The sequence below is a fragment of the Salvelinus fontinalis genome, chromosome 5 (assembly GCF_029448725.1).
Source record: "Salvelinus fontinalis isolate EN_2023a chromosome 5, ASM2944872v1, whole genome shotgun sequence".
In the NCBI taxonomy this organism is placed as follows: domain Eukaryota; kingdom Metazoa; phylum Chordata; class Actinopteri; order Salmoniformes; family Salmonidae; genus Salvelinus; species Salvelinus fontinalis.
Window position 1 is genome coordinate 8782560 of NC_074669.1, and position 25013 is coordinate 8807572.

Genomic DNA, 25013 nt, shown 5'->3' on the forward strand with positions numbered 1-25013 from the left:
GCATTTGTTCTAACTGATCGGCCTACCCCTCACCCCATGGGACTCTGACAGGGAGTTGAGTATCATGACACTGTGTCACAACGAGTGCACAGACACACCAGAGTGCCCCTGCTAAGCTGCTCTAGTTCCCTGGCTGTGTGTGATTGGTGGTGGTGAGGAGGCGGGGCAGTGCTGTGATGGGTTATTTCTCAATTCATATTCCCCTCGATTCCTCAAATGCATTGGAGAAAAAGGTCTGAGGGGAGGGACCTTGAACCTACTCTTCCAATACAGGTAAGAAAAAAGGCAAGGAGTCACAATGTGAGGAATAACAGAAAGACAAATGGAGAGCCCTGGTAAAAGAGCAACCAGCCAGTCGACCTCCTCCCTCCAGATGTCTGCTTCCCCAGGGGGCCAGCCTGCCATACAGGGTTCACCAGAGCACTGCTTTACCCCGGAATCAATCACCACCTCTTGTAGCACCTTCCATCTGTCTAAAGCAAAACACTTAGTGCAGTCTGGGGATTGAGAGCTGAACACTCTAGACAAAGGCTTCCTACATCAGTATGTCTACTGTATCTATCTGATATATAGAACTATCTAAATCTGTTGTGGTAAATACTGTAGACACAATGGTACTTTGTGTAAATGAGTGTACCCTTTGTAAACAGTTCCTTATGAAACATTTACAAGAAAAAAGGCTTCAATCCGCTCATAGTATTTTTAATCCATTTGAAAAGCAATCCTTCAAATTATTTTCTTCTTCGCATTTTCCAAAACATTACAAATGCCTGTTGACTTCATTTCTTTTCTTGTGGCTTAAGAACAATGTAGAGCACATAGAGTAGTACAAAGGAGAGAATTGTTCCAGAAGTATCCTTTACATTTTATTTACACTTATGTTTACATTCTGCTTGAGGCTCTATTCAATACATACAGCTGAATTCGGAAGTTTACATTCACTTAGGTTGGAGACATTAAAACTCGTTTTTCAACCACTCCACAAAATTCTTGTTAACAAACTATAGTTTTTGCAAGTCGGTTAAGACTTGTGCATGACACAATTAATTTTTCCAACAATTGTATACAGACAGATTATTTCACTTAATCACAATTCCAGTGGGTCAGAAGTTTACATACACTAGGTCGAATGGCATTAGAAGCTTCTGATAGGCTAATTGACATCATTTGAGTCAATTGGAGGTGTACCTGTGGATGTATTTCAAGACCTCAATCTATAGAAAATTTGTGGGCAGAACTGAAAAAGTGGGTGCGAGCAAGGAGGCCTACAAACCTGACTCAGTTACACCAGCTGTGTCAGGAGGAATGGGCCAAAATTCACCCAACTTATTGTGGGAAGCTTGTGGAAGGCTACCCGAAACATTTTACCCAGGTTAAACAATTTAAAGGCAATGCTACCAAATACTAACTGAGTGTATGTAAACTTGGGAATGTGATGAAAGAAATAAAAGCTGAAATAAATCATTCTCTCTACTATTATTCTGACATTTAAAATAAAGTGGTGATACTAACTGACCTAAAACAGGGAATTTGTTCTTGGATTAAATGTCAGGAATTGTGAAAAACTGAGTTTAAAATGTATTTGGCTAAGGTGTATGTAAACTTCCCACTTCAACTCTATTGAGTAAGTTCAGCGTTACAGTGTGATTAAAATGTAAAGCCAATGTTCCCACGCTAGCGGAGACCGCATTCACGGTAAACACTGCTTAATTCGGCTTAATCTGAAATTAGCTTTACATTTCTATCACATAATCTGTAACGCTTCGGCGATCCAGACTGAATAGAGCCCTGGGCCTCTTTCTGCAATGTTTTGAGCAGGTCAGTCATAGAGAAATAGATGAGTAAAGTTTGTGTTATCAGAACAAAAACACTTTGAAACAGCTTGAAAAGAAACATGCCAAATACATTAAAAGGAACAGAGACAAATGAACATGACTAGACTAATTTGATTGGACTCGAAACAGTGCGGTCTTAGTCAGCGACACACACATCAACACCTCCCTAACAACGGTTTTAAACAACTCAGAGATTAATCCACTTAAAACGACATCTAGCAAGTCCCAAATTCTGACATCATTAGTGACTGTGTGAGTGTTTTTAGAGCGCCAGTGGCATCAGTAGAGGTCCCACGGCAGTAGGAGAGATGTGTACAATGTCCATTAGTGTAGTTCATGACTGGACATCCAGGAACATTGTCATCATACTGCATTGAATAAAGGAAGTGCACCTGGCATTACATCCTCTATTTTCTTATCCAGAAAATGGAAGAGGTGGAAACCCAAGAATACACTGTACATCCTTCATACTGTATCTGAACAGCAATCGATTCAGGTTAATGCCCTAAATGGTTAGTTTGCAGAGTATTGTTCAGCAAAGTGTAAATACCAGACTGCATAATAACAAGGATTCAGGATAAAATAAGAATTCCTGTAGAGCAGAGGAGGCTGGTGGGAGGAGCTATAGGACAGGCTCATTGTAATGACTGGAATGGCATTGAATGAACAGCGTCAAACCTTGTTTCCATGTTTGATGTGCTTGATACCGTTCCATTTTTCCATTCCAGTCTGTACGATGAACCGGTCCTCCAAAAGCTCCTCCCACCAGCCTCCTCTGGTACAGACACATTTTCTGTATAGCATCCGGCATGAGAATCGGTCACATAGCTCCCTGAGTTGTGACACACGTTCAGTAAACTACAAGTAAAGATCACTTAAAAACAACAAAAAACAGAGAGCAACAGTTTTCATACCAGCATTCAATTTAATCTCATGTGTTCCTCCCAAGCACTTGCTAATCAATGTATCTGCTTAAGGGATGTAACTCTAGCCTTCAAGGACTGAATGTTCATTTGAGAGATCCACACTCGTAACTTGAACTTTTGAGTAAATCAAGCACGTCTCAATAAGATAAAATGACAACCATGTCTCAATTTAGGATTCAGCTGTAAGAACATTCAGTAAACTTGACCCATTTTACATCCTATTCATGTCGCTATACAGTTTCCCTAATTTTCCCAATATTTTTTACAGAGCTAAACTAAGCTATATTTGTATGAAAACTAGTGACAATTAATTAAGGAATGGCTGTTTCATATTTGAAAAGTAAACGAGCACGCAAACAGGATGATGCAAACAAGTATTTGACATATAGAAACATAAAATGTTAAACGGGCAAGGGATTGAATATCTTGTTTAAAACAAAGCAAAAACATGAGGTAGCTGTTTCACAATTATGTATCAAATGTGTTCCTTCACATCCTTTAAGTAAATCCACTTTCAGGGTCATCGCAATGACAAAGAAAAAACAAACCTATCAAAATTAAGAAAAAAGAAACAATGAGAGATTAACATTGTCACTGGCAATACAACGACCATAAGACTGACTTCATTCACCTTACACTTAGAGAGGAACACTAGTTCTGAAAGCTGAAGGCTATAGTTTGTCTGTGGTAGGACTGTACTGTCTAGGTCAGTGACTTATGTATGTAATGGATCATAGGGACAGGAGAGGTTTCATAACGTACAGTATATACAGACAACTCAAAACAGGTTCTTTACACTGTAAAGCATGGATATCTAAAATCCATTCATTTAAGCATTTTTACCTGTTCATAATCAGTAATATAGTAACAATATCTCATCTAAAAAGGATAAAAAACAATCCCATAAAGCATTGCACTTGAAAGAGTCCATTTGTCTTTCCCCATGCGATATACATAAGAGAAGTATTGCCTTTGTGAAAGCAATACTCTTCCATTGCATCAGAAAATATTTGGCTATGCAGAAGCCGTAGCCTACTGAAAAACAACAAAGAGTTGGTTATGAATTACTCGAAATACATGGCCCCGGTAGGCCTTTAAATCCAGAATTGTCCTTTGTTCCTTTGCAGCACAGAAACACAAGAAGAAACTGAAGGTACTGTATATTGGAACATCCTGAGATTTTCCTTCCTTTCACAAGAGACAAGAACAATCATGCTACCCTGTACTGTACAACAACCAGCAGCCATTTTGTTTCCTCAGGAAAACCGTTCGGGATGAAGCACTGTGAGAGCACCAGGGCATTGATTTTAGGACAGAGGGGATAGGATAGATGGGAGAGGGGGGCAGCCTGTCTAGAGTCCCATGGTGGGTGGTGAGCTGGTCCTTAGCTAGATCTGCCGGTTGGGAGAACACCTACAATTGCACCCTATTCCTACATAATGCAATACTTGTCATGGCCTTGGCCTAAAGTAGTGCACTATATAGGGTGTCATTTTGGACACAGAACCTGTCTAGAGTCCCATGGTGGGTGGTGGTAAGCTGGACCTGGGCTACGGCTAGGTCTGCAGGTTGCCGTACCTCAGAGGGATGATGTAGACAGAGATGTCGTCTCCGGAGCCCAGACGTTCGTTGGCTATCCTCCAGCCTCGGTCCTTCAGGACCCCCCGTGCCCTCATCACCAAGTCCTGAGCTGCCATCGTGTACCTGGGTCACAATGGAAGAGACAAAAGACAGTTAGAAGACACTATGGACAATATACTTTGACATAGGGCAGACAGTTGTATTCATCTCCATACAGTGTGTGAACAAAGAGCAAGAGAGAGATGACATTACAACCTACACTTTAGAAAGTCTCTACACTCTCCCACCAGTCATCTGGAGCTTACTTAACCCAGTGGTGGGCCGTCAGGGCCAGCAAAGCCTTCTCTGCTGGCCTAAACATCATCAGAATATAATTTTTTTTTTAAAATATATTTTCCCACAAATATGTATTCAATTATTCCCCAGAGTAAGAGTTATACTCTTTATTTCATAGCTTTCTTCTTGGTTGCACTGCTTCCAGCCCCAGGTTGAGATTTGGAGGGCTGTTCTTTATGTTAGATCTTTTATCCAATCATATTCAGCCATCATGTGTTGCCAGGGGTCTAAAATCTGCCCTCATGCCTTCAGAATCAACAGTGCGGGCGATTTTAGCTTAATGTGAATGGAAATGAAAATTTAGTGTCAACCAATCAGCTTTAGAGTTGGCTATTGTACGCCTGCTGGCTGGCTCCAGTGTTACACAGGAGCCAGCTAGCAGGCGTAGTGCGTGCACGTCTTTTGATTGGATAACCAATATTGAGAGGCAGGTCCTATGGGCAGGTCTATGCAGAACCTCAGAACTAGGAAACTGAATTTGATAAACTAATTAATTTGCGTACTACTAAGCTGTTTTTTCAACCCACAATGGCGGAAGGAGGAGAAGATATAATTATATCCTCGACCAAATTGATAACGCCATTCTCAGCCCGACGCCGACACTACAAAGCCTGTCACAGGCGGGAAAGGGGTTCGTTCGCCACTTTCAAAGTTCCAACTACGAGCGCTATCAATGGCTCACAGGCTCCGAGAAGCACTGCAAACTGTACTGCTGGGAATGCCTATTATTTGCAAGTGATCGATTTGGTGTTTGGAGCAACACTGGCTTTGCAAACTTGAGTTGTCTAACCAAGGCAGCAACGAGACACCAAAGTACGGCTGGGCACTTACAAGCAATGGTGCTTTTGAAAACTTTTGGGGACACCCGAGTGGATCTACAGCTCAACGAACAAGCGCGCAGGGCAACGGAGCTGCACAATGAAAAGGTGAAGGGAAATAGGGAAATATTGAAAAGACTCATTGATTGTGTCATAAACACTGTTTACCCAAAAATGACAATTTTTGTCAATTTCAAGGTGACCCAACGCCTGGTTATACTGTGTTTCTGTCTAAATGTATAGTGTCTAGAGCCATGGCATCATAATGATGGTAATAAGAGGTGGATTAATTCGGGTGGGACTGTGTAGGACCTCACTGAAGGCCCAGGCCCCAGGCACGCCACTGACTTAACCCCAAACTAAGAAAGGGGTAGAACATTTCAGAAATGATTTCAATGGTATCACTTAAATCAACCACCATGCCATGGGATCCTCAAGACAGGAACCTTTACGTTACTAGTATCACAAGCTCTTCATCGACTTCAGAGAATACTTTTAAAATGTGTGCAATTACGGCAAGATACTGTAAGAAGCATATCCTCTCCAAATAAGAGCGAGGTGAGTGTGATTTGACCACAGCATCGGTCTGTCAGCAGCTGGGCTACAGTAGTATGAGCGAAACATGGAATGTAGAACATGCCTATGCTGGTCGTCAGGGCCACAGTTGGCAAGGAAACCAGTGACTGCCTCGGCAACGTCCTGGTTGGATAGGACGTCCCACAGCCCATCTGTCCCCATCACCAGGACGTCATCCACCCCGTGTTCATACTGCGTCAGAGGGTACACTTTGACCTGTGGATGGGGAGAGAGGGAGGTAATAGTGATGTTATTACAGAGAAAATAGAAGATCACAGACACATCCGGTCTGCACTGTAGACCATTAATGGTGATAGAAAATCATCATCATTCAGAGGTATGCACTACACAATGTGTAATACCGTCTCCCTCCACACATTGTAACACCGTCTCCCTCCACACAATACTTCGGGATTTTGGCAATCAGGCGCTTTATCTACTTCCCCAGAGTCAGAAGAACTCATTTAAACATTTTTATGTCTCTGTTCCCAGTATGAAGGAAGTTAGAGCTACACACAATACCCCATAATGACAAAGGAAAAAATGGCATAGAAATGTTTGCAAATTTAAATAACTGAAATATCACATTTACATTAGTATTCAGACCCTTTACTCAGTACTTTGTTGAAGCACCTTTGGCAGCGATTACAGCCATGAGTCTTCTTGGGTTTGATGCTACAAGTTTGGCACACCTGTATTTGGGGAGTTTCTCCCATTCCTCTCTGCAAATCCTGTCAGGTTGGATGGGGAGCGTTGCTGCACAGCTATTTTCAGGTCTCTCCAGAGATGTTTGATCATGTTCAAGTACAGGCTCTGGATGGGCCACTCAAGGACATTCGGAGACTTGTCCCGAAGCCACTCCTGCATTGTCTTGGCTGTGTGCTTAGGGTCGTTGTCCTGTTGGAATGTAAACCTTCGCCCCAGTCTGAGGTCCTGAGCGCTCTGGAGCAGGTTTTCTTCAAGGATCTCTCTGTACTTTGCTTCGTTCATCTTTCCCTCGATCCTGACTAGTCTCCCAGTCCCTGACGCTGAGGAGTGTCTTCCATCTGGCCACTCTACCATAAAGGCCTGATTGGTGGAGTGCTGCAGATATGGTTGTCCTTCTGGAAGGTTCTCCCATCTCCACAAAAGGAACTCTGGAGCTCTGTCAGAGTGACCATCGGGTTCTTGGTCCTCCCTGACCATGGCCCTTCTTCCCCGATCAGTTTGGACGGGCTGCCAGCTCTAGGAAGAGTATTGGTGGTTCAAAAGTTCTTCCATTTAAGAATGATGGAGGCCACTGTGTTCTTGAGGACCTTCATTGCTGCAAACATTTTATGGTTCCCTTCCCCAAAATCCTGTCTATGAGCTCAACAGACAATTCCTTTGAACTCATACGGCTTGGTTTTTACTCTGACATGGACTGTCAACTGTGAGACCTTATAAAGACAGGTGTGGGCCCTACCAAATCATGTCCAATCAATTGAATTTACCACAGGTGTTGTAAAAACATCTCAAGAATAATCAATGGAACCAGGATGCACTTGAGCGCAATTTCTGGTCTCCTAGCAACAGGTCTGAATACTTTCGTAAATAAGGTTTCTGTTTATTATTCTTAATAAATTTGCAAAACTTTCTATAAACTTGTTTTCGCTTTGTCATTATGGGGTATTGTGTGTAGATTGATGAGAAAAAAACACATTTAATCAATTTTAGAATAAGGCTGTAATGTAACAAAAATGTGAAGTGGTCTGAATACTTTCCGACTGCACTGCATCTGCTCACCCATAGACTTCCAGCCATTGTGCTAACGCTACTTCGCTACTTCTGGGGAAGTAGATAAAAGGGCCTCCTTGCCAAAATCTCAAAGTATCCATTTCATGAACAGGCTATGAAGAATGACTCATCTGTACATACATTCTTCCTTTCCTTGTTCTTGTCTTGTACCCCTGTCTTTTATGATAAGACAGCTATAGCCTGCAGGTTCCACAAAGAGGTCTTCTAAATGCATAGATCAACGCTACTCCGTCTACTAGCACTGCTACAGCACACGCTCTTCAAGTATCTGGTATAATGAAAAGGCATCCTGCAGTATGTCACAATCAGAGAGCACTAAGTAATGCCTCTGGCTTTGGTCTTTGTACAAAGTGCCATGGTTTTGAAGTATTGTTGTTTCAATGTGCTGGTAGAGTGAGTACTATTATGGCGATAACCATGGACATGTTGTTCCTCCATAGGAGGCATATCACGTCACCTCACACAAACTGGGAGTGCTAGTCAGTCACTGAACAAACACTACATGAAGACGGTGTTGTAATAGTGGTTGTGAAAGAATCAGTCAAAAGGCTAAAGGCAAAAAATATTGTCTTATCAACCTCTGTCTGACTGGAATATTAACCAGCAATGGGAGACGCAATCTTAAGAATCTGTTTCACAATGCAGTTCAAGGGGGATTTCGAAATGGAGACGTCATACTGTAAAACAGTGATGACTCTCCCACATCTTACTTTTGACCCACAACAGGAAGTGATTAACAGGAAGAGCCTTGACCTTCGGTTCACCCAATGGGAAGCAGTGGAAACCACTGACCGCTGGATTCCATAGCAATTTTACGACCTCCATCTTATATACATACTGTCTGCACATGTATTTACTGTGACTTTAAAGCAACAGTAAGGGCAGATAGACGGCAAGGAAAAAAGGTTCAAAAGAAGAGATCTTCAAAAAAAAGCTAATCTACTATAGTAGTTGCATACTGCCTGAACCATGACTGAACTCAGAGGGTGATGAATTAAAGATCAAGAGAGTGTTGAGAGCTTCCTGACTATCAGGAGGCAGGAGGTACGTGTTCAGTGGAGGGTTGGTTGGGAGGTGAGAGCTTCTTTTAAGACTTGATGGGCCCTGGTCAAAAGCGGTGAACTATAAAAGGGATAGGGTGCCGTTTGGAACACAGGAATGGCTTCCTCTCATTGTATCATGATGATCTTGAGGTCAATAAGGATTGATGCACTGGAATGTGGAACTATTAAAAACCCACCAGGTTATTGATAGACAGGAAATAGAAAATGAGGAGTACCGTACTCTACCTCGGGACAGCAGGACAGGAAGGGCTTGATGTAGATGTTGGAGTCATGCACTTTGAGCTCGTGGTCTCCCAGGCCCCTGGTGACCCCGATAGTAGCCAACACACGGGCCTGTGGAGGGATGAGACCATCAAAGAGAGGAACTATAATCACCTCCCTCTGACCCCATGACCCTCATTCCCCAACTCTGTTTGGCAACAATAATTATTTCAAACCAATGTTTGGAGTCATTTGATCTATTGAAGTCTTTTGATGTGTGTGGACCTCAGGGTCAATTCTACCGGTTTTTCAACTCTGTCAACTCGGCGGGATGGGGAATTGGAATAACAATCCTCATATAAAATAATCTACTAAATTGAAATTCTATTTACCCTGGCGCAGATAAATCATCCTCCCCTCAGATTCCTTATTCATCAGGGCAGAACTGAAAACTGGACCAATGATGGCCTCATGACCTTATAATGATGACCTCCAAGGATATATTCTCTCAGAGCAAATCTGATCTTCATAAACACACACAATCCTTAACGATCTATCTCCTCTCTCCCTAGTCAGACGCCGGCACGGTCTACGGTCTCCCTCATTTGTACTCTGTGTGAAATTCCTTTTGATTGCTACTGTCTGCACATATCGCCTCCGTCTCTGAAAAGGACTATCGGCTCAGAGCTGGGGAGCAGTACTAATTGAATCTATATCAAATAGGAGCCATGTGAGGAGGAGAGGGAGAGAGAGGAGGGAAGCGGTGAGAGTGAGGAAGATGAGAAAGAGAATGGGCGACAGAGGGGGGCGAGGAAAGAAAGAGGGGGTAAGAGTAAAGGTAGAGGAGAGAGATTGAGGAGGCAGTCGTGCAGTCCGTTGGCCTGACCGTGGATCAGTATGCAGTGCAAATGCTGCAACTAGAGAGCGATGAAAAGAGAGACTAGATAATGATGGAGAGACAGGGAGAGAGGGAGAAAGAGAGAGCTCCTCGGGCGGTTAAGGAGAAACATCCTGGGATTAATTGTTGAGTGTATGTACGGCCCCAACATGCTGTGCCGGGCTTTGAAGTGCTCTGGCGTTCCTCTCCAGCACAACCCATCTGCTCCCTTCTATCGCCATATCTACCCATCTCTCCCTCCCTTCTATCTACCCATCTCTTGCCCTCTCTCCCTACACTATTGCCCTATCTACCCATCTCTCTCTCCCCCACTGTAAAGGAGGGACTGGCTTCGGCTGGCACTTGATGTTGTGGGAAGAGCCAACTGTGATAGGAGGGTTTGTGTGGTGTGGTAACAGACTGCACTTGGGGGGGGATATCTTCTTGGTCCTCAACTAACGACACAACCCCCTACTGCCTACATGTCAGATGATGGGCATAGTAGCAAACTGTGATAGCCAGACTTTGGCTTGGCATCTCAGGAACCACATTAACATGATATAGGCTAGCAATCTTATCATGTGTGCAGTGTGACTGTTATAAAGATGGTCTGTAACACCACCATAGTGAGCCTTCCTGCAGGCTGAAACTGCTCCTTCCTCCAGTGTGACACTGGGTTGACTAATGGTGCCCTGGTGGAGCTTTGATTACAGCTTAGCAACACAAGGCTGTGGGAGTAACCCTATCAGCAGGCAGTGAGCAGGGAGAGAGGCAGGCAGTACGGCGAGAGTAGTCTTACCTTCTTCCCTTCGCCGTAGATTAGGGGAAACTTCAGGTCGTCGTCCTCAATGGTTTTATATGCCCTGCACACAGGAGAGAAGAGACTTTAATGGGTTTTTGTTTTATGGCAGCCAGGCAGGCAGTGGTTCGTACGCAGTGTGCCCGGGAGATACACCACCTCCCTCAGGGCCTGTAGACGAGACGAGCTGAGGAGACAGAGTTAGGAAGAAAAGAGAAATACCCAGACAATACAAAGAGAGAAAACATATCTTTACATATTATTATTTTTTTGCTGTTTTTGTGAAAATATACCCTTGTGACAAAGTGGGAAATACCAATGAATGTATGAGATGGTGTTCCTGTTTCAGATTGTGTGTGTGTGTGTGTGTGTGTGTGTGTGTGTGTGTGTGTGTGTGTGTGTGTGTGTGTGTGTGTGTGTGTGTGTGTGTGTGTGTGTGTGTGTGTGTAAAGAGGGGTGATTGATTGATTTCCCCCCCCCCCCCTGTATAATCCTCCATATTCTCAGAGCAGTGTTTAAACAACCCCCACTCATGCATTTTTCAACAGCATGTGACTGGGAGTCGATGAAGATGCAGTACAAGAGATCAGACTGGAAAGTATTACACACGTGCTACGGAAAGGTCTTACATTTGAATCTGGGCATCTATAGTACATTCAATGTAAAACATCTATACTGGCTCCTTAAGAAAGCCAATGTACTAATGCACATGATGCCTACTGCCCATTCTTTTTCAGTGTTAAACGTTCCACCTTCCATTCTAAGCAGCAGTTATGACCACATCGAAAGTAACCACCCCATGGTCACAAATCACACCATTTATACCAACTGAAAGGAGTCTGGATTTTCTATTCTAAATTCACACCTGGTCCTCCATGTGAATGTGATAAACACCAGCTTGGTAATGAAAGCCGTCCGACCATATGTTATCAGATGCATTTCAGCTGTGCTGGTGTAGAGAGAGGAGGGTTAGACAGGACTGGAATGGTTTGTAGATTACTGATTCCACTCTGAGACCATATGCTTCCACCCTGGGCCAGCAGGACTCACACACTCAGCACTTTCTGCAGCATGCAGAGCTAGATCTGAGGCCATGCTATCCATCCATAGTATTTATCTATTCATCTATCTACAGTATCCGTCCAGCCATCTGCAGGTATTCCCAAACTGGGGTACGCGTACCCCTGGCCGTCGGAGGTACGCCAAATAAAAATGAGGCACATTTTTTAAATCACATTTTCAAAACAGTCCATTTATATTTTCCAACGGGGCCATACAGTTGGGTGGGTTTTTCCCCCCCTCGCCTGAGTAGCCTCGTTTCACTGCCAAAAATAAAATGAAACAATCTAGAGTTCGGAGAAATAACAACTATGTCAAATACAGGTAACCTAGTCAAATAATTAACATCCAATCACATTATGTAACATCGTCCGTATGTAACCTAACATAGATGCTGCTCATGTTGGTATCTGTGCGGATGGCACAAAAGCCATGACAGGGAGACATAGTGGAGTGGGAACTCGCATGCAAGCAGTTGCTCCCAACGCCACTTGGGTACATTGCAGAATCCACCGAGAGACTCTTGCTGCTAAGGGAATGCCTGACAGCTTGAAATACATTTTGAGGGCCTCCCGGGTGGCGCAGTGGTCTAGGGCACTGCATTGCAGTGCTAGCTGCACCACCAGAGTCTCTGGGTTCGCGCCCAGGCTCTGTCGCAGCCGGCCGCGACCAGGAGGTCCGTGGGGCGACGCACAATTGGCATAGCGTTGTCCGGGTTAGGGAGGGTTTGGCCAGTAGGGATATCCTCGTCTCATCGTGCTCCAGCGACTCCTGTGGCGGGCTGGGCGCAGTGCGCGGGTGCACAGTGTTTCCTCCGACACATTGTTGCGGCTGGCTTCCGGGTTGGAGGCGCGCTGTGTTAAGAAGCAGTGCTGCTTGGTCGGGTTGTGCTTCGGAAGACGCATGGCTTTCGACCTTCGTCTCTCCCGAGCCCGTACGGGAGTTGTAGCGATGAGATAAGATAGTAATTACTAGCGATTGGATACCACGAAAATTGGGGAGAAAATGGGATAAAAAAGAAATTTTAAAAAAGATATACGTTTTGGACACTACAGTGAAAATGGTTAACTTTGTTAAAGCAAGGACCTTGCATTTTTTTCATGCATTTTCTGCACTATGCAATGATATGGGCAGCGACCATGTAACAGTTTTACAACATACAGAAGTGTGCTGGTTATCAATGGGCAAAGTATGGACAATTTTTTTTAAATTAAGTGACAAGCTTAAAGTTTTCTTCACTGACCATCATTTTCACTTGTCTGACCGCTTGTGTGATGAGTTTCTCACATGACTGGCCTATCTAGGTGATGTTTTTTCTCACCTGAATGATCTGAATCTAGGATTACAGGGACTCTCCGCAACTATATTCAATGTGCGGGACAAAATTTAGGCTAAATAGTTGGAGCTCTTCTCGGTCTGCATTAACAAGGACAACACACAGGTCTTTCCATCATTGTATGATTTTTCGTGTGCAAATGAACAAGCTTACAGACAATGTCAAATGTGATATAGCGAAGCACCTGAGTGACTTGGATGCTCAATTATGCAGGTACTTTCCAGAAACAAAGGACACAAACAACTGAATTCATTATCCCTTTCATGCCCTGCCTCCAGTCCACTTACCGATATCTGAACAACAGAGCCTCATCGAAATTGCAACAAGCGGTTCTGTGAAAATTGAATATAAATCAGAAGCCAATGCCAGATTTCTGGATTGGGCTGCGCTCAGAGCATCCTGCCTTGGCAAATCGCGCTGTGAAGACACTGATGCCCTTTGCAACCACGTACCTACGTGAGAGTGGATTCTCAGCCCTCACTAGCATAAACTAAATACAGGCACAGACTGTGCGTGGAAAATGATTTAAGACAGACTCTTCAATACAACCCAACAGTGCAGAGTTATGTGCATATCCTCAGGAGGCTGAAGAAATTCGTCTCGTCACCAAAAGCACACAAACTTTTACAGATGCACAATCGAGAGCATCCTGTAGGGCTGTATCACCGCCTGGTACGGCAACTGCTCCACTCACAACCGTAAGGCTCTCCAGAGGGTAGTGAGGTCTGCACAACGCATCACCGGGGGCAAACTACCTGCACTCCGGGACACCTACACCACCAGATGTCACAGGAAGGCCATAAAGATCATCAAGGACAACAACCACCCGAGCCACTGCCTGTTCACCCCGCTATCATCCAGAAGGCGAGGTCAGTACAGGTGCATCAAAGCGGGGACCGAGAGAATGAAAAACAGCTTCTATCTCAAGCCCATCAGACTGTTAAACAGCCACCACTAACATTGGTTAGTGGCTGCTGCCAACATACTGACTCAACTCCAGCCACTTTAATAATGGAAAAATTGATGTAAAAAATGTATCACTAGCCACTTTAAACAATGCCACTTAATATAATGTTTACATACCCTACATTACTCATCTCATATGTATATACTGTACTCTATACCATCTACTGCATCTTGCCTATGACGTTCTGTACCATCACTCATTCATATATCTTTATGTACATATTCTTCATCCCTTTACACTTGTGTGTATAAGATAGCTGTTGTGAAAGTGTTAGGTTAGATTACTCATTGGTTATTACTGCATTGTCGGAACTAGAAGCACAAGCATTTCGCTACACTCGCATTAACATCTGCTAACCATGTGTATGTGACAAATAACATTTGATTTGCATCCTTTCAAGCACACCCTTCTCATGAACATGTGATGAGTTATTCACAATTTTCGATGAACAAATAAGGTTTTATATGTAAGATGGTTAAATAAAGAGTATAATGATTGATTATATTATTATTTGTGCCCTGGTCCTGCATGTGAGCTGGGTTGTGACAAACTCACACTCATTCTTATGTTTAGTAAATGTATCGTATAGTGTGTGTGGCAGGCTTACAATGATGGCAAAAAACAACATTTGAGAGTGCGCCGACCCTGGTGCTAGAGGGGCTACGCAGCTGGAGGTTGAACGTTTGAAAGGGTACGGGACTATAAAAAGTTTGGGAACCACTGATCTACAGTATCCATCTAGCCATCCATCCACAGAATCCATCCATCCGTCCACAGTATCCATCCATCCGTCCACAGTATCCATCCATCCGTCCACAGTATCCATCCATCCGTCCACAGTATCCATCCATCCGTCCACAGTATCCATCCATCCGTCCACAGTATCCATCCATCCGTCCACAGTATCCATCCATCCGTCCACAGTATCCATCCATCCGTCCACAGTATCCATCTGTCCATCCGTCCACAGTATCCATCTGTCCATCCGTCCACAGTATCCATCTGTCCATCCGTCCACAGTATCCATCAGTCCATCCGTCCACAGTATCCATCAATCCATCCGTCCACAGTATCCATCAATCCATCCATCCACAGTATCCATCTATCCACAGTATTATCTATCCACAGTATCCATCCACAGTAGCCATCCACCCATCCACAGTATCCATCCATCCATCCATCCACAGTATCCATCCATCCACAGTATCCATCCATCCATCCATCCACAGTATCCATCCATCCATCCACAGTATCCATCCATCCATCCATCCACAGTATCCATCCATCCACAGTATCCATCTATCCACAGTATTATCTATCCACAGTATTATCTATCCACAGTATTATCTATCCACAGTATTATCTATCCACAGTATTATCTATCCACAGTATTATCTATCCACAGTATTATCTATCCACAGTATTATCTATCCACAGTATCCATCCACAGTATCCATCCACAGTATCCATCCACAGTATCCATCCACAGTATCCATCCACAGTATCCATCCACAGTATCCATCCACAGTAGCCATCCATCCATCCACAGTATCCATCCATCCATCCATCCACAGTATCCATCCATCCACAGTATCCATCCATCCACAGTATCCATCCATCCACAGTATCCATCCATCCACAGTATCCATCCATCCACAGTATCCATCCATCCGTCCACAGTATCCATCTATCCATCCGTCCACAGTATCCATCTATCCATCCACAGTATCCATCTATCCATCCGTCCACAGTATCCATCTATCCATCCGTCCACAGTATCCATCTATCCATCCGTCCACAGTATCCATCTATCCATCCGTCCACAGTATCCATCTATCCATCCATCCATCCATCCAGTATCATCCATCCATCCACAGTATCCATCCATATCTACAGTACCCATCTATCTACAGTATCCATCCATATCTACAGTATCCATACATATCTACAGTATCCATCTAGTGTTATACAAACTTGTAAGGCTGAGCACAGAAATACTGTCCTTCACTTTAGCACATTAATATGATCTATGGTCCTTTCTGACTCATTCTGTGAGGTTCTTTTCATTCCATCATTTCACCTACAAAAACATAAAGCTTTATACTGAAAAGCCCCAGCAGCCTTTATGATTTCAAAGGACATCTAGCAGACATCTTCAGACTAGTCCCTATGGGGACTGAGTCAGACTCCCAGTGAAGTTAGTGTTTTACCAGGACGCTCCCAGTCTCAGAGCGCGGTCTCTCTCTGTCTAGCTGGAGATAAAGCATGTGTGACAGCGTGACATACACACATTAATCCCCTTATAATACCTGCTCCCACTCATACCTCCGGGACTGTCAGGGACAACACTATGGTTGCTGCAAACAGCACCAGACATTCACAGGCTCATTTTCCTGACGAAGACCCAGCTTGGGGTTGAAACGTTGTCCAATGAACCTACCCCTGGGAGCATGTACCAGTGTGTGGATTTCATTGTTCATTAGACCATGGTTTTCTACAGTGTGGGGGTCTATTTCAGACAACCACACTGTAGTGTGTGACAGAGGAGAGGGGAGGAGAGGTGTTGGGTGTAGTAACTGCTAGCCTGTATCCTCCACTCTGCTGGTGATGAGAGATGGGCAGGAGAGCAGTGATCTCATCTCTTACGAGTGGGCAGGGCCACTGCTCAGTGTACTGGGGTGATAGAGAGAGACATTAGCTTTACGTGCTCAGTATACTAACCACGACTCAAACAGGCACTCACAGTGCACACACACACACACATCAATAAACTGTGGGGTGACATTGAGGGGCCGTCAGCAGCAGTCAGTCATGTATGGAGTCAGACAGATTGCGATATTAGAGCGTAAAGGCAAACCTTAAGACAACCATTTGCCCAAGTTTGACAGACTATAAATCCATGCAGTGTGTGTTCAGAATTAAAACAGGGCCAAAGTGGACAGGCGTGTGGGCCTACAGTATCTCTCCAAAAATAGACTATTTACATCACACTGCCATCGTAGGCAGGAAAGAGGGGAGTGCATGCAGAGAGGGAGAATGAAGAGAGAGAAAGACAAAAGAGAGCAGTAAATAAATGTGTGACAATGATGAACGTTCTAGGATTCGCCCCTCTCCTTTGTCTCGGAGAACAGGAGTCCAGTGAGACAGCTTGAGTCCATTGATCTCCTGCTTCCTCTCTCTCCCTCTCTGCCTCCTTGTCTCCCTCCCTCCATCCACTGTTGGCTGCCGGGCCGTTTGAAAATGTAGAACATGCGTGCTGCTAAACATCCATCAACTGAACACGGCCCTGAAACACCATCGCCTGCCATCCTTAACAACCCCCCATCTGCACTATCAACTCACAGCCCAGCTCACTGCCAACTGGGCATGAGAGGGAGGAGGTAGAGGGAGTGAGGGAGCACACAGACACACACACAAATGCAGTTACGTCTTTTTGTCTGTTATGGTACACTAGAGGCCAGTTGTAGTCCTGAGAAGTGGCCACTTTTAAAGGAATCTGTTTAAAAAATACATCACAAGTGTAACCGATGTGAAATGGCTAGCTAGTTAGCGGTGGTGCGCGCTAATAGCGTTTCAATCGTTGACGTCACTCGCTTTGAGACCTTGAAGTAGTGGTTCCCCTTGCTCTGCAAGGGCCGCGGCTTTTGTGGAGCGATGGGTAACGACGCTTCGTGGGTGACTGTTGTTGATGTGTGCAGAAGGTCCCTGGTTCGCGCCCGGACGGACTAAAGTTAAACTGTTACACAGGCATGTCTGAGTCAGTGAGACAGATGGTCAGTTCTGGATTCAATAAGGAGCAGCACTGCTCTACATCGGCACATCTTAACAGCACACAGAACAGCATTGAAAAAGCTCCAGCACCAATAAACCTCCCCTCAATCACCTCTTGCTCGTTCACTCCTCCCTTCAGTCTGCCTCTGTATCAAAGATGATGTGGAGCTGTGATGGGCCCTAGTTCTGTCCAGATCACTGATGAGCTGAATTGTCCCTGTCATTCATACAGACAACACAGAATGTCTGGGTCTATCAGAGCATTCCCTGTCAATCAGCTTTACTGAGTGCCATGGATGAGAGTGAGAGTTTCAGATAGACAAAGTGATTGCGGACAAAGGACATTATTTCAATAGTACTGTGTAGTTGCTTGTGAAATTGCAAACTGTAAAGTTCCAATGACAAATCATGCAAAGATGCCTAATTTGAATGATCTAATGATTATGGATCTCATGACTATGGTAAAATGGTGGGGTGGGATGATTTCCTAAATGCAGCATCTGTCTAACTTATTCCAATGAGAGGACCAAGGTCCTCATTACTTGACTTCCAGTAATCAAACAAACCACTGGTGGAAAGAAAGACAGACACATATAGACAGTTGGATAGAGACAGACAGACCAGACAGATAAATAGATACCCACCAGCCAGACATAGTGAAGTCCCGGTAAAGCATCCTCTTCCCCACCTCCTTCCTCTGTACACGTCTGGGGAACTCCAGATGTGTAAACTCGCCTCCTAACAGGTGCGGCTGCATGTAGGCCTTTACAGAGAGAGAGGAGAGAGAGGAGATTGCCTTCCTATCCACTGGGCATTTCAATCAAACAGTCTATTAAACCAACCAAGACACCAGGCAGGAGAGTTAAGCCTAGTAACTGTCTGTACAGGGAGTCATATGTTGTGATAACTGACAGCTGTGCTTAATAAGAACAGAGCACACCTGGGTTCAAATACTTTGATCGTTTTCTCTGCCTGGAATGTTAGATGGCTGGGGTTTGCACTTTTGCGACTAGTCTATTGGTTCCATTGCGCCAGTCAAGCACAGCTAAGGTTCGCTATGATTCAGGGGGTTGTAGTCGAGTTCCTCCACTTACCGGGAACTGTGGGAGCTATTACGCAGACCTGAGCAGAAAATATTAGTATTTTATTTCCAAATATCAACAATACAATATTCAAAGTACTCAAAAATGTAGTCGAATATAGAAAATCAACTGAAGGCAATTATTTCCCTTGATATTCAAATAAAGGTCTCAGAAAAACAAATAACACTTAAAAGTAACCTGAATACTTCTTAGAAAAACAAATAAAATTTGAAGGTATTTGAATATATGCAAGTTATTTGAAACCTCCCCAAAAATTATGGCTGCTAAATATTTGACGAAGAACTAAAAAACTAAAATAGTTTGTTTGATTAGTCTAAAATACTGTATATGATCATTAGGGTCGAGGTCAATAGCTGGATCTACACAACAAATGACCTGGGACATGGACTTATGATGTCCCTTTCAGGCATTTAGCTAGATCTAGGAAACCGTTTGTGAGGAACATTGACTCACAACAATAGAGCAGAACACTTTTGCAGTTTAAAATAATGACAAAAATACATTTACATAATGAGTAAGACATAAGGACACTTGACATCAAGTTCTTATACATATGTAGTGACTGTGGTCATGTGTTGTGATACAGTAGGAGTTGAATTCTTCCTCTTACCAGGAACTGCAGGCGCTGCCTCTCTGACTCTGGTGTGAACTCTGTAGACATGGGGATGACCTCTCCACCTCGGATAATGATTGCTCTGAAGGGCAAAGCAACAAAACAATATGTGTTTATTTCTGTTGGTGTGTGTGTGTAAATACAATGGCTCTCCCTCACCACATGTCCCTGCAAGAATGACCTCAATACCAGTCGACAGCATTTTTTCTCTGTTAGCCAAATTGCAAATTAAAGGCTTTTTAAATAACCACACATTTGTGAATCATTGTATTAATCAAGTGTGCAACACTATGTGCAATGTGGTGTAGATGAGAAGCTCCTGTATAGTTTGAATTGGTATCCTTATTTTGTTTGTCTATATACTATTACAGTATGCTTATAGCTGAACTCAAACCTGAAGCCGGAATGTGGCTTCGGCCACACCACATCCAAGGCTAGCGTAAACAGAAAAGTTGAGAGAGATTGATCTCACCAGACATATTTTACTCATCGAAATCCACCCGTGTGCGTGTGTCTCACCTGCTGTCCCCGGCATTTCCAACATAGAGCTTTCCCAATAAAAAGAGTGCACACAGAGCAGTACAGCCTCCTGAGATGTTAAACACTGCCTTGTCTCTCTCAATCTGGGCATCCTGAAAACACAACCCAACAAACACATAAGTGTACACAAAAACACACACACACACACACACACAGCAAAAAAACTGTGTCTCTAAACATATATTTTCCAGTTACAAAGTAGCAAGAAAGAAGGACCTGATTTGGATTAAAGTCCTTGATACAGTAACATACCATATATAACATTTGCATTTTGTATTTCTAATGGATCCCGATTAGCTGATGCCAAGGCAGCAGCAACTCTTCCTGGGGTCCAAACACATTAAGGACGACTCACAGGAAGAGCATTATGTCCAGGAGCAAAAACAATAAATGAAAACCTAAAGACGAGGTGAAGTTTGAGGGAGTACTCGTTATTACACGGCTTAATTAGGTTGATTAATTTAGCACTAATTAAACCGAGAAAATTATTTTAAAAATACATGATGTTAATTCATTAATAAGGAGAATAATTAATCTGTCACTGAATTAATCAAAAAGCTAACAAAAAAATGTAACCAACCTATAGCTCTACCAAAATGATTTACCATTTCACAAGTTAACCCTTTCTATTCTATACAATGGTGAGAGAGTCGTGGAGAAGTTAAAATGGTTTGAAGCACAAACCAGAGTATGTAGCCTTGTCCGAGCAAGAACAGCTCATAGGGCAGCAGCCAATCTTTCTGTAGCGTGAAGCAGCTTAATGTACATTGTACATCGTACAAGGCTACATACTCCCCTGGATAGGATGCTCGTCTATCGCAGGGTCAACAATCCTACTGTGACGCTGGCTGTATGAATACGGGTCCAGACCAGGAAGTGATGAGTGAAAATGTGTCTCCTGGGTTACAGCAATGTCATGAGTCTCTAGAGATATGTTAAGAGTGAAGAAATAATGCACGCTAATACATGTACTCTGTCCCTAGCATGTAGTCCGCTGTGGAAACACACAAGGTTAGTTTTACAAGACTGTGTGCGTGTGTGGTTTGTGTCAAATAAAATTGTATAGGGCCGAATACAACAGTAGACTTTACAGTGAAATGCTTACTTACGAGCCCATTCCCAACAATGCAGAGTTAAAAAGTAAAACAAATATTTGCTAAATAAAAATGAAATAGTACCACAAAAACAAAGCTATACATACACTGAACAAAAATATAAACTCAACAGGTAACAATTTCAAACATTTTACTGAGTTACAGTTCATGAGAAAAATCAGCCAATTTAAATAATTGAATTATGCCCTAATCTATGGATTTCACATGACTGGGAATACAGATCTGCATCCTTTGGTCACAAATACCGTAAATGGGATCACAATGGGCCTTGTCACTGTATTTCTGTGCATTCAAATTTCCAATCGATAAAATGCAACTGTGTTCGTTGTCCGTAGCTTATGCCTACCCATACCATTGCCCCACCACCACAGGGCATTCTGTTGACAACGTTGACATCAGCAAGCTGCTTGTCCACATGATGCCATACATGTTTCCTCACAACTTGAGACATCTGTGGCATTGTGTTGTGACAAAACTGCACATTTTAGAGTGGCCTTTCGTCCCCAGCACAAGGTGTACCTGTGTAATGAACATGCTGTTCAGCTTCTTGATATGCCACAACTGTTAAGTGGATGGATTATCTGAGCAAAGGAGAAATGCTCACTAACAGGGATGTAAACAAATTTGTACACATCATTTGAGAGAAATAAGCTTTTTGTGCTTATGGAACATTTCTGGGATATTTTATTTCAGGTCATGAAACATCGGACCCACACTTTACATGTTGCATTTATATTTTAGTTCAGTGTACCAGGAGTACCATTACAGAGTCAATGTGCAGGGGTAAGAGGTAGTTGAGGCAATACAGTATGTAGGTAAGAGTCAAAGTGACTAGGCAATCAGGATATATAACAGAGTAGCAACAGCATATGTGAAGAATGTGAAAGTGTGTCTATGTGTGTGTGTGAGAGTGTGTTTTGTGTGTGTGTGTACAGTATGTGTGTTGGACTGTCAGTGTAGTATGTATGAGTAGAGTCTAGTGAGTGTGCATAGAGTCAGTGCGAGAGTATGTGCAAAACAATTCAAATAATGAAATAAATCATAAAAACAGGGTCAATGTCAATAGTCCGGGTAGCCATTTGATTAACTAATCAGCAGTTTTATGGCTTGGGATAGAAGCTGTTCAGGTGCCTTTCGGTCCCAAACTTGACGCTCCGGTACCGCTTGACGTACGGCAGAAGAGAGAACAGTCTATGACTTGCGTGGCTGGAGTCTTTGAAACTTTCTAAGGCCTTACTCTGACAACGCCTGGTATAGAGGTCCTGGATGGCAGGGAATTCGGGCCCAGTGATGTACGTCGGATGTAGCAGGGCTTGCAAACTATCACAGAGGATTATAACGGGAAGCATAGCGGAGCTGCCCAGTGACACGAGCCTACCAGACGAGCTAAATGGCTTCTATGCTCGCTTCGAGGCAAGCAACACTGAACCATGTATGAGGGCACCAACTGTTCCAGATGACTGTATGATCGCGCTCTCCGTAGACGATGAGTGTAAGACCTTTAAACAGGTTAACATTTACAAGGCCGCAGGGCCAGACAGATTACCAGGACGCGTACTCAGAGCATGCGCTGACAAGTGTCTTCACTGACATTTGTGTGTGTGTGTGTGTGTAAAACTCTCCTGTAACAAGGCCCTAGTGACAGGCCAGCAACCGTTTTCTACCACTGCTGTCGGCTTGGAGGAGAAACACATTTCTCAGGAGATGTGTGTGTTTGTCTGTGTACGCGTGTGTCTGTGTGATCGTGTGTGTATGTGTGTCTGTGTGTTACGAAGGGGGAACGACGTGAACAAATGTGTCCTTCACCCAGGGTGAGTTTTGAATCTGTAGCGGTGCATACATATTCATCCTGTCATCAAACGCCTGTGGCTGCAGGGAGGGAAGCCTTCAATAATAAATATTTTCCGCATAAACAACTAGCTACACCTTTCTTCCCTTATAGCATCTAGTAGGCACAATGAAAAAAAACTGTTTCACAATTACATCAAAGCATACAAACAGTCAATGCAAGATAACAAGTTAGGATTAGGGTTTTTACCCCATTACAGGCATAATTGACTGTAGATTTAGTGGGGTATATGCATGTCTTTCCAGAGCAGCAGAGAGGAAGACTAGGCTTCCCAAAGATCTGATTTTCCCCTGTTATTTCTGTCCTTCTGTAAACAGATTGCTGATAAGGCCGTCGTGAGCCATGTTTCTTTTTGATGTTTACTTGTCTCTGTGTGTTTATCAGGCTCTGGCAGCCTCCTCCAGACACGGCCCGTTTCCATAGGAATGTGGTGATTCATGTCAGCCTGAGAACTAGACTCCGAGCCGGTGGTTGGTGGTTACCCCAGATAAGAGAGGGGTAAACTAGACTCCGAGCCGGTGGTTGGTGGTTACCCCAGATAAGAGAGGGGTAAACTAGACTCCGAGCCAGTGGTTGGTGGTTACCCCAGATAAGAGAGGGGTAAACTAGTCAGACAGAGTTACTGGCAAATATGCACCACCACCCCAATAATGATGACAGATTTACATTTATTTGAGAATTAGGTTAATTAAAATAAGAAGCGAGATCACGAAGAGATGGGGGAGCAGAGGGACAGAAAAGTGTTCCCTTGTCCTTGTGAAGAGAGAGTGACAGAGATAAAGAATGAGAGCGATAGAGAGAGAAAAGAGAGCAGTTTTATCACGTTATGAAATCAAGTATGTGAATGAGCAGAATAGTGTGGAATATCATGGTACGGGTTTAACAACAAATTCTCCATAATAGACTGCTGTTGGATCAAAGCCAAAAATGTGTGTGACATCCACTCAACTGTATTGGCATGACCGTGTACTGTTTTTTTATGAAATTCTGGATTTATATATAGATGTTTAATCTTAAATTTGTGTACATCACACTTTCATTATAACACAATCGTTAAGCATAAACAGTCTGAAATGTGTACAGGTGCATTATTATTAGTCTTGATAGATTGGGTTGACAGTGACAATAGGCTGGGAAAATCACACTAACTCTCAATAAATGGCTGCACACTGCCATCTAGTGGTGATGTAGAAGAAACAGCTACCACCGCAGTACCCAGGTCTGTCTGACGTTATGTATGTTAATGTCAGCAGTTATATGGAACAGGTGAGATCAGAATGCATTTTGGCACTCAGATATCAGCATTTCAGGCTTAGATGTTATCAATTAACTGGACACCAGGAGGTGAACTCTCTCTCAGATATGTAAATAGGAAACAGCTGAAGTCAGCAGGGACAAAAGCAAGAATCCTCAATAAGAACGTTAGACAACAAGGCTAATAACCCACGACCTTCCTGACCCCTCATTGACCAATCCTGTCATGACCACTCTTTTGATTGGCTCTGTGTGTATGACCACTGGGCTGCTGACTGAGCTGAATTCAAGTCCACACATCCACTTACAGCCCCACAACCAGATGTTGAGCAGCACAGACATTTTTGGAGAGCCTGCAGGTTGGAAGGGAAAAGTCCACCAATTGCGCTACTGTGGATTGACTGGCACCATATGCTGCTGATTTGAAGGGAACTGTCACAGATAATGGATTAAAGCGATGGGGAGATAGAGAGGGGTAACATGCCTTATCACTGGCAGCCAGCTGTTAAGACACCCACTCGTCTTAATGCTAAGGAGCTGCCGAAGAACACACAGACACAGCTGAAGATGGAGCAAATTAAAATCAAACCTGGAGTTAAGAAACAAACTGGGTGGTT

At 43.6% G+C, this 25013-nt stretch overlaps 1 protein-coding gene across 1 annotated transcript in view; it reads right to left on the reverse strand.

Moving 5' to 3' along the window:
- Nucleotides 1-686: 686 nt before the first annotated feature.
- Nucleotides 687-25013, reverse strand: part of LOC129855035 (protein phosphatase 1H-like) — a 47351-nt gene continuing 23024 nt past the window's right edge. The window contains exons 4-10 of the mRNA XM_055922291.1: nt 20158-20270; nt 19636-19720; nt 18567-18685; nt 10790-10853; nt 9138-9245; nt 6137-6288; nt 687-4465 (exon numbers count right to left, since the gene is read on the reverse strand). Of these exons, the coding sequence (XP_055778266.1) occupies nt 4318-4465; nt 6137-6288; nt 9138-9245; nt 10790-10853; nt 18567-18685; nt 19636-19720; nt 20158-20270 (789 nt within the window). The 3' untranslated portion in view covers nt 687-4317. The remainder of the gene's footprint in view (nt 4466-6136; nt 6289-9137; nt 9246-10789; nt 10854-18566; nt 18686-19635; nt 19721-20157; nt 20271-25013) is intronic.